Source organism: Camelina sativa, chromosome 5 (assembly GCF_000633955.1).
Source record: "Camelina sativa cultivar DH55 chromosome 5, Cs, whole genome shotgun sequence".
NCBI classification, from domain to species: Eukaryota; Viridiplantae; Streptophyta; class Magnoliopsida; order Brassicales; family Brassicaceae; genus Camelina; species Camelina sativa.
The window spans coordinates 32,803,666-32,814,070 of NC_025689.1; the positions used below are offsets into that span (position 1 = coordinate 32,803,666).

The 10,405-nt window shown below is 35.3% G+C and overlaps 2 protein-coding genes across 3 annotated transcripts; both read left to right on the forward strand.

The window, feature by feature from the left end:
- Positions 349-3,297, forward strand: LOC104788280 (beta-glucosidase 27). Its single transcript, XM_010514015.2, has 12 exons — positions 349-504; positions 637-694; positions 777-937; positions 1,028-1,159; positions 1,290-1,367; positions 1,479-1,566; positions 1,662-1,917; positions 1,997-2,112; positions 2,201-2,418; positions 2,540-2,677; positions 2,771-2,879; positions 3,005-3,297. The coding sequence occupies exons 2-12, from the start codon at positions 687-689 to the stop codon at positions 3,285-3,287; spliced, it is 1,587 nt and encodes a 528-aa protein (XP_010512317.1). The 5' UTR covers positions 349-504; positions 637-686; the 3' UTR covers positions 3,288-3,297.
- Positions 5,549-8,989, forward strand: LOC104788281 (beta-glucosidase 16-like). Of its 2 annotated transcripts, XM_010514018.2 has the most exons (12): positions 5,549-5,861; positions 5,925-5,994; positions 6,207-6,265; positions 6,353-6,428; positions 6,523-6,600; positions 6,740-6,827; positions 6,931-7,186; positions 7,452-7,785; positions 7,905-7,936; positions 8,076-8,178; positions 8,297-8,393; positions 8,593-8,989. In XM_010514018.2, exons 1-12 carry the CDS (start codon positions 5,715-5,717, stop codon positions 8,795-8,797), a joined length of 1,545 nt encoding a protein of 514 aa, XP_010512320.1. In that variant the 5' UTR covers positions 5,549-5,714; the 3' UTR covers positions 8,798-8,989. The 2 variants fall into 2 exon arrangements, with proteins under 2 accessions (XP_010512320.1, XP_019101723.1); XM_019246178.1 differs by lacking the exon at positions 6,207-6,265 and having other exon boundaries at positions 5,812-5,861.

Below are 10,405 nucleotides of genomic sequence, written 5' to 3' on the forward strand. Positions count from 1 at the left end.
ACAGTAGTTGCTTAGGTAATTATTATTTTTTCTAAAAGAAAACAGAAAGTGAAATTTTTTTTTTTATTAGAGTAGGAGTCAACATATATAGGATAGGAGCAATCTAGTTGGTTCAACATCACACATCGCAAGACCACAAAGTGACTATTATTAGTATATTTTAATTCTTTTGCATTGTTGCGAGCAGATTATTTGACCGAAAAAGAGATGATGAGATAAACGGTCAGGATACCTAGTTGGACTAGATAGTGTAAGAATTTTCCACGTTTCTTCGCATAATTAAATCCATTTGCTGCCTATATATACCTTCACATGTCTCATCACTTCTCTCACAACTCAGCATTAATCTTTACATTCTTTCATCAAGAACGGGAAATTAGATTTCTTCCTTCGTTTATTTTGCAAGAAAAGAAAAGAAAAAAAAGTAATTTCATTCTCAAGTATTTGAAAATTTAACCAGCTTCATTCGATATTAAGAAAACACCACAACAGATCTTCAAATTGGTATACTAATTTTCCTCTTATAAATCAAAGTTGTGTTACTGATTTTTTTTCTTTCTTCCTTTCTATACTAATCCATTGGCTCATAATCATAATAATCCACTGGCTCATAATCTTGTGTCTATATCTATGCAGATTTAGAGAGTTTCTACAAAAGACAGAAAAGCTTTAAATCATTTACCACAATGACACAGTAAGTAATTAATCAAACTTCAATAAAAACAAAAAGGTTCCGCAAACATTTTTTGATCATTTTGTGTGCTATAATTAAACAGAAGTATGCATATTAACTCAAAGGAAACCTCGTTCGGCCGATCTGATTTTCCGGAGGGTTTCCTCTTCGGTACGGCCTCATCAGCTTACCAATATGAAGGAGCCATAAACGAAGCTTCTCGAGGAGAAAGTGTTTGGGACACATTTGTTCGCAAATATCCAGGTATTTATATATATGTAAGTAAAAACGTACCTTTTTCTAATATTTAGGCGTAACCATCGAAATAACTCTAATGAAATGAAAATTTTGTAGAGAGAAATTGCTACTCTAACGCTGATCAAGCAATCGATTTCTATAACCATTACAAGGAAGATATCCAAAGAATGAAGGATATTAACATGGATGCTTTCAGATTCTCCATCTCTTGGCCTCGGATTTTTCCCCGTAAGTCCTCAACTCATAAATATAAAAACCACTATTTGATTTTCTTGATGAAAACATATTATTCAATGATTTTTGAAACCATTCAATAGATTTAATTCTTTTTCTTTTCTTCATATTTACAAAAATATAGACGGAAAGAAAAGCAAAGGAGTGAACAAAGAAGGAATCAAATTTTATAACGATCTTATCGATGAACTCCTCGCTAAGGGTAGGTAGTTAATCTATCTTATACATAAGACCTAATCTTCGTTATTTACATGCATATTCTAACATATTTGATATTTCATATATATATATATATATATATATATGTGAACAGGAATCACACCTCTAGCTACTTTATTTCATTGGGATACTCCTCAAGCGCTTGAAGATGAATTTAATGGATTTCTAAGCGAAAAAGCTGTGTAAGCAACGTGATTTTATAACTATCAATATATTAGTTTGACTCTAATTTTCGGATCAATGAATCTAACGTTTGCATGCATAAACCATCTTTCAGTGATGACTTCAAAGATTTTGCGGCCTTGTGTTTCGAAGAATTTGGGGACCGTGTAAAATTGTGGGTCACACTAAACGAGCCATGGGTCTATAGTATTGGTGGTTACGACACGGGAAGAAAAGCTCCCGGACGTGCCTCCAAATACATGAACGACGCAGCGGTTGCTGGAGAATCTGGCCTCGAGGTTTACACTGTTAGTCACAATCTACTTCTGGCTCACGCAGAAGCCGTTGAAGTCTTCAGGAACAATCCAAAAGTACGGAAACAAAAAATGTTGATTTCTTTTTGAGTCTTTGTGGACATATTTATTGATAACGTTTTTGTTTAAATCACAGTGTAAAGATGGCAAGATTGGTATCGCTCATTGTCCCATATGGTTTGAGCCTTATGATTCGAGCGACCCTGATGATAAAGAAGCATGTGACCGAGCTATGGAGTTTATGTTTGGCTGGTGCTCAGTAGTTTAATTTATTTCTTGATAATATGTTTTGTCGAGTTAATTTCTAACAATTTTTTTGGGTGTATTTTTTAATGAGCAGGCAAATGGATCCTACGGTGTACGGAGATTACCCTGAAGTCATGAAAAAATCGATTGGAAAAAGATTACCCACATTCACCGCAACCCAATCCGAGAAGCTACGAGGATCGTTTGACTTCGTTGGAGTGAATTATTATAGTGCTTTCTACGTCAAAAGTATTGCTGAAGTGAACCATGACACCCCCAACTGGAGATCAGACGCACGCATTGAATGGAGAAGTAAGTGGAATCCCATAATATATACTCATATCATATTAGGGTTTGTATTCGTTCTTTTGGTTCCAAGCTTTTTGCTACCGGTTTCTTTTCTCTCACAAGTTCTCAATTTCTATTGCTACAGAAGAAAACAAAGCAGGAGAGACATTGGGTGCTAGAGGTGGTTCAGAATGGGACTTTCTGTACCCACAAGGACTTCGAAAGTTTCTAAATTATGCCAAGAACAAATATGAAAGCCCAAAATTTATGATCACTGAAAATGGTAATAATTCTATCACCATGCCTTTCCAAAAAGTCTTACTCAATTTTAAATGAATTCTAATTCACTAACTTTTTCTATGTTAAAATTGTTCAGGACACTGTGATATAGATTACGAAAAAAACCCGAAACTTTCTAATTTAATGGATCTCGAAAGGACAGAATACCACAAAAAACATCTCCAAAGCATCCAACAAGCCATCCAGTTAGTGAATTCTCTAATTACACCATTCAGTTTCTTGGCTCAAAATAAACTGTATTGTGTTGAAACCCTACGTAGTTGCTAACTGATAAAGGATAAATGATGATGATAAATGTTTTGTTGCTCAGGGAGGATGGGGTTGAAGTTGAAGGATACTTTGCATGGTCGTTATTAGAAAACTGTGAATGGAACGCAGGTTATGGAGTCCGATACGGGCTGTTCTACGTCGATTACGACAACGGACTAAAACGTTTTCCGAAAATGTCAGCGAAGTGGTTCAAAGAGCTCTTGAAGAGAGAAGAAGAAGTTGAAGATTCTGAGGAAGAAGAGTACGTGTTGAAATCTGAAATGAACAAGAAGAGATTCTTATCAGCAAATGGTTCAGCTTCAAATCAAACTATATATTCCTAAACCCCTCGAACTTTTGATTTGTCAAAAAGCTTTAAAGCAAAGCAAAGTGAGCCTGTTCGTTTCGTCGCCGCAAGTAGCTGCTGCTGCGGCAGCCGCATGTATTGTTGTTCGTTTGGTTCTCGCAGGTGCTTGCGGGAAGACGCTGTGGCGAACGTTGATTCTGATTTTAAACGTCGATTAGTTGCAGCGATTAAAAAAGTTACGTTTGCTGCAGTCGCAGTCGCTCGCTGCCGCAGCCGCCTGCGTCGACGAAACGAACACGCTTAGTATCATCAGTAAAGAGGGATTAAGGGTTCTTTGCGGCTTTAAACTTTCCACTTACAAAAGAAAAAGAGAAAAAGACAAAAATAAAAAAACAAAATTCTTTGAACTTTTGGTCTCCTTTGTTCACTTTCAATTCTTGGATTCAAAATCAATTAGAATATGTATAATCCCTGTTTTAAAAATCGGCCGCCTAGCCGCCTAGGCGTCCGTATAATCGCTGGTCGGTAGTCCACCGCCGCGATTTTAACCAAATCGGACTAGTTAATCGTTAACCCGATTTTTTAGCCACTAGCCGTTGAAAATCGCTAAAGTCAACGATTTTCTAGAAAAAAATAACTCAGATTGAGACCAAAAATTTGGTCAGAGCTAATAAAGCCCATATAAGGCCCACACTACTTAAAAAAGGAACGAAGTAGGATATTTATAGAATAGAAGTTGGATGGTTGCTTCTTCACTTGTCGATGTGGGACTTTTGGTTTTGTAAATCATTATTACACTCTTACACATTTTCACGTAGGTAAGTCAAAAGAATAAATCTTAATAATTTTTTTTTGCAATAATAATTAACTCCTGTAGTGGAGATATATCAGTTGACTTGACCCTAATAAATTTCGATTTTTCCTTTTGAGGTATATTTGTTAACGTTTTTATATTGACCTCATCTAATTATTTATTTGGCTCATATTAGCATTAATTCTATGTGTCCTGGATTATAATATAAGCTAACTTTGTTTCATATAATATAAGCTAAGTATGATTTTGACAAAACATATATCTATATATATAACAAAAATATTTAATTTAATAAAATAATATATAAAATTAGTCCCCGATTAATCCCCGTATAATCCCCGATTTATTCGCTAGACGCTAGGCCCACCCTTGCCGTCCGACTAGCGCCTAGCAATTTTTAAACCGGAGTGTATAATTAAGTTAAGTGTATCAAACAGCAAAAAAAAAAAGGTTAAATTATGCGTTTGGTTGTTTATGAAAGACATCGTGGTGTGCAAACTTTCTTGTGAAATTGTGATCATGAATTGAATCATGACAGCTGCATGATCGTTAAGAAAATGAATTTGAATTATATATATTCAGTAATTTATTATTTTCTATAGATTTTATTCTCAAATAATATGTTTTTTTTGTTCGTGCAAACAATATGTTTTATACTATAGTATATGTTAAATTCCTCTTTTCGTAAAATATATTATACATGCATCTGCTTCACGCGCCGGGATCTTATAGAAAATGTGTTTTTGTTAAAAACGGCGCTTTCGGTGGGTTATAGTCCAGCCGTTTTGACCACACGCGCTTTACGCGGTACTGACGCGCGTGGGTTTATATTATCAGTAGAGTGTGGGCTCTGTATAAGGGAATATGTTGGGCCTTATCTCGATATATTTGGACTTTGAGGGACCCAATCCCGTAGCCATAACCCCATGATGGATTATATAAGGGAATATTTTGGGCCTTATTTCGATATTTTAAAGGTATCATGACTCATGCCAGAAATGGATTATTAATAGGAGTTGTATTTGTTTTTAATTTAAATAATTTTCCACGTTGGCTTTATTTATTGTTTTATTTTTTTTAACGTTGACGAAATTAATCGTGTCCATCTGTTTCACGCAACAAAAAATCCTCTACAAAGGAAATTTATACACGATATATATACATTTCAATTATTAATACTTAATAGACTAAACCAAAATCAAAGCATAGAAAATTCAAAAATAATGCAAAAATGTGTTAAAAAAATTCTACAATTTTATTGACATTTTCTTCTTTTTTTTTGTTAATGACTTGTTGTGAAACAAAAATATTGTGTTTTCTCATTTCTCACGTTTGTATCTGCTTTCGAATATTTTTCTTAATGTGATGAGTCAGCTTTTGATTAACTAGTCATGATAAGATTTCTTGCAACAATTAGAAAATTGTTTAATATAAGAAATCAATTACTACTATTAAACAAGGGCATGGATGTTGCTAGGTGGCTAGGTGCTACACTCTCTCTCTCTCTCTCTCCCTCCAACAACTCTATTTATAGAGAGGAGAGATAATCAAATCTAAACATTTCCCTTTCTTCTAAAAAGTTTGGTCTCACAACCAAGTATCATTATAAACAAAAATAAACATTGAATCAGTCTTCTTTTTCTCACATCAATGGGAAGTAAATTTATCAGTTTACTGTTGCTCATTACCTTGGCCTGCATTGGAGTTTCCGCTAAGAAACATTCCTCAAGGCCTATATTAAGCAGAAATGATTTCCCTGAAGATTTCATTTTTGGATCTGCAACTTCTGCTTATCAGGTTTGCTTCTTATTTACTTCTTCTTTTCTTGTATCTTTTTGTTGAATTTTTCAGATTTTGCAGTGTGAAGGTGCTGCTCATGAAGATGGTAGAGGTCCAAGTATATGGGACTCCTTCTCTGAAAATTTCCCAGGTCTTTTTTTCCTAAGTAGAAACCTTTTTTTTTTTTGGATCTCATTAAACATTCAAGACTTAAAATGTTGGAGTTTTTTTTTTGGTTTATATGTATGAATCTGCTTTTATCTTACGTGTTCATAACAAAAATGGATTGATGATGACCTCTTCTTGATACTTCTTTCATTTTCTTGATATTGAAATTTTCCATTTAATAAATATTTTGTTCAGATAAGATATTGGATGGTAGTAATGGGTCCATTGCGGATGATTCGTACAACCTTTACAAGGTATTTTACTATTTTTCTTCTTTCACTCAAAAGCAGAAAAAGTCAACAAATCCAACATGCATTACATTTTTTCTTCATAAAAACCAGGAAGATGTGAGTTTGCTGCAAGAAATTGGCTTTGATGCTTACCGGTTCTCGATCTCATGGTCACGGATTTTGCCTCGTAAGATTATCTATCCGATTAAATCTTTGTAAGAGTCGTTATAGTTCATCATGAGGATATTAGTAAATAATGTTCTGATTTTGTATTTAATTAGGTGGGACTCTAAAGGGAGGAATCAACCAGGCTGGAATTGATTATTACAACAACTTGATTAATCAACTTCTTTCTAAAGGTAATGCTTCTCTGCTTCTCAGTCTATTGTACTAAAGCTTAGTAGAGGACTTTTGCTTTTAATACAAGTTGAGGAAAATCTTGGGGTAGTTTAACATTTGTCAAGAAGGCAACATTTAATGTTATTGTGCATGTGTTAGGTGTGAAGCCATATGTCACACTCTTTCACTGGGATTTACCCCAGACACTTGAAGATGCTTACGGTGGCTTCCTAGGAGCTGAGATTGTGTAAGTTTCATTTATTTAAGATCACTATATGATAAGATTATACGACATGCAAAAGTATTAAGAAAGATTTGTTGTTGTTGATCTTTTGGTAATGATGAAACAGGGATGATTTCCGAGACTATGCAGATCTTTGTTTCCAGAAGTTTGGAGATAGAGTGAAGCAGTGGATGACACTGAACGAGCCATATACAGTGGTACATGAAGGTTATATAACTGGTGAAAAGGCACCTGGGAGATGTTCCAATTTCACTAATCCTGATTGCACCGGGGGAGATGCAGCCACCGAGCCTTACATTGTTGGCCATAACCTCCTCCTCTCTCATGGAGCTGCCGTCAAAGTCTACAGAGAAAAGTACCAGGTACGTTTGCTCTATTCATTATCTATACTTTAACTCTTTACTTGTTTGTTTGTGTTTGTGGCCCCTGCTCTGTTTTTACTCTGTTTCCGATCTGCTCTGTTTTTACTCTGTTTCCAGTCTGTTCTGTTTTTACTCTGTTCTTGGTCTGCTCTGTTTTTATTCTGTCTTTATGCTTGAGTTTGTTTCTCTACCGTTACAGTACTAGAAACCGGCTGTTTCAGCATATGAATCATGATTTAGCTCCTAATATTTTGTATACCCACAGGCAACTCAGAAAGGTGAAATCGGTATAGCAATAAACACAGTGTGGCACTACCCTTACTCAGACTCATATGCTGATCAGTTAGCTGCGACTCGAGCCACGGCCTTCACATTCGACTACTTCATGGAGCCAATTGTATACGGTAGATACCCTATCGAAATGGTCAGCCACGTTAAAGACGGTCGTCTTCCTACATTCACACCAGAAGAGTCCGAAATGCTCAAAGGATCATACGATTTTATAGGACTTAACTATTACTCATCTCTTTACGCACAAGATGTGCCGTGTGCGACTGAAAACATCACCATGACCACCGATGCTTGCGTCAACGTCGTAGGTCCGTGAACCATATGGCTTTTTTTTTAACCCTACCTAATAAATTGACCTTTTCTCGAATTAATATTAAAATTTTACATTTTCATATAAATTAATTATTATTTTGTATATTTGTATTAGGTCAGCGAAATGGCGTGCCTATCGGACCAACGGTACGATTATTCTATTCAGCTTTGTTTAGTCGTCTATTCATGATATAGTTTTAGTAAATAAATCAAGAATCTATATATAACTTATAAGTAGATATTTATCTATTAATGTGTGACGTATATAATTTATGATTCGTTTCAGGCTGGGTCGGATTGGCTTTTCATTTTTCCCGAGGGTATTCGTAATCTCCTACTACATGCAAAATCCAAATACAATGATCCCATCTTGTACATTACAGAAAACGGTAAATCATACTAGTATTCAATAGATCCATTTTTTAAAAAACATTATTGAGTTTTCTAAAACAAAAACTAGTGCAGACTAATCATTTTAGTCCGCGTATCTTTCTTAAAATCACGTAGGAGTGGATGAAAGAAATACTGGCGAAATATTTCTTGACGACGATTTGAGAATTGATTACTACGCTCATCATCTTAAGATGGTTAGCGATGCTATCTCGTAAGTCCTCTTTTCCGATCACATCTATAAACTGATAAACATATCGTATTATTGGTAGTTTTCGTTATTAGTTTCTGTATATCACAAACTGAAACGTTCGAACCAAAAACTAGATAGGATACCCTAATAATGTATGTATTTAAGGCGCAAGCAGATGCTAATAACGTTTTTGAAACTTATATTACACATAAAAATGTAGGATCGGGGTGAATGTGAAAGGATATTTCGCGTGGTCGTTGATGGATAATTTTGAATGGTCGGAAGGATACACGGTCCGGTTCGGACTAGTATTTGTTGACTTTGAAGATGGACGTAAGAGGTATCCGAAGAAATCAGCGAAGTGGTTTAGGAAATTGTTGAAGGGAGAGCGTAATGGGACGAAGCAGCAGGTGGCTAGTATTTGATTCGATAAATCAATCACAAGAGCCATTTGGTTTATCTAGTCTACTACTATTCGGTGTCTATACAATACGTACTGTTTCTTTTCGATGTACAGAAAATAAACGTTTTAAATAAGAGGTGGCAACTTTCTTTGGTAATTCTGGGCGTTTGTTAGTTTCCAAACCAAACATTAATAATACAAACTTTGAGGTGTATGTATATAGAGAACTATACAGTATATACGTTTTCTGCTTAATTAAAAAGGAAAGTTAGGGGCAAAAGTACTAAAACGGAAAAATACCAAATTATGTGATATTATACAATACAATTTTGGTCTCGCCTGGCTTGACCCTCTCCGGTGTAGGATTTGGCAAGACTCTCACCGCAAGTTGGACAATGGTTTGCCTCTTGTTCGAAACACCAATTATTCTTCATCATCTAGAACTTCTCCTGCTTGTACTTCAATTTTAACTAGGAAACAATGCACGACCTCTGCGAAGCCTGAGCAAACTCACTTATTCGGATAGTTTCCAAAAGATGTGTCTTCGGATCGAGAAGTGGATCTCTGCCTGGGACAACACCCAAAAGACATATCTAGTGCATCGTTCTTCTACGGCAAGGTATTGATTGCTTTTTCCTCGACTTCATGGATCCTTATCGAAAAGGATATTGAAGATTTTGAGTCGTCGAGGTACGTTTTAGATCCATAGTACTTCACCTTCCATGAGCTCGGCGGCCCTGTCATCCGAGCTTGAACGAGAGAAGAGAAAGAAAGAACTAGAGACTTTTACAAGACCTGATCACACATGTTAGAGATCCTCTGGTTTTAAGTCTTGAATTGAATCGATATTATTTTCTTTTTTTACAAGACCTGATCACACAGACTCGGCTGAACTAAAAAAGCAAACGATCGATTCAATTCAGGACTTAAAACAAGAGGATCTCTAACCTGTGTGATCAGGTCTTGTAAAACAAGAATCTCTTGTTTTTTTTCACAGACTTGGTCTCTAGCTTTTCTTTCTCTTCTCTCGTTCAAGCTCTTTCTTTCTCTTCTCTCGTTCAAGAAGAAGAAGCAAATTAAAAATCTAAAACTCAAAAGTAGACAGACGACAGCACTAGTGAACTGTTTTCTCTTTTCAAAGAATCATAAATTTTTAACTTAGACTTTTTCTTTTCTGGTTTTGACTTGTAAATGCACTGTTCTATTACTCGCTTGCCAGATGGCACTGCCATAGTTTATATTTTAAAACGTAGATGTCTACACCTCTGATTTAACTGCTTCTGTTCATATACATGCAATATATATATAATGATATTGTAGAGGTAAAACATCCGTGTTGACAAACGAAAAAAGAAAAGTCACACATGTGCATAAGTCAATTTTTAGTAGTTGTTCTCATCTCGTCCTTTACAACTGGACGTGTCATAAAATTTGTTGAAAGACTTTTTTCTTTCTTTCTTTCTTAGTCATAATATACTATTTCGATAGGGCAATTAATTTAGCGTTCGTGAATAAAAAATTCACTTCGACTTACTATTATATATACATATTTTCTTTTCCAAAACAGTCGTGTTTTCATGCAGTATAAAAAATACATTTCTTGCGCTTTTGTTACTAGACTTTGCTTAGG

Bases quoted from the DNA above. Each gene is read 5' to 3' on its own strand.
- LOC104788281 (XM_010514018.2), top strand. From the start codon at position 5,715: ATGGGAAGTAAATTTATCAGTTTACTGTTGCTCATTACCTTGGCCTGC. The intron at 5,862-5,924 runs GTTTGCTTCTTA...CAGATTTTGCAG, and splicing joins CTGCAACTTCTGCTTATCAG to TGTGAAGGTGCTGCTCATGA. The intron at 5,995-6,206 runs GTCTTTTTTTCC...TATTTTGTTCAG, and splicing joins CTTCTCTGAAAATTTCCCAG to ATAAGATATTGGATGGTAGT.
- LOC104788280 (XM_010514015.2), top strand. The intron at 1,160-1,289 runs GTAAGTCCTCAA...ACAAAAATATAG, and splicing joins TTGGCCTCGGATTTTTCCCC to ACGGAAAGAAAAGCAAAGGA. The intron at 2,880-3,004 runs GTTAGTGAATTC...TTTGTTGCTCAG, and splicing joins AGCATCCAACAAGCCATCCA to GGAGGATGGGGTTGAAGTTG.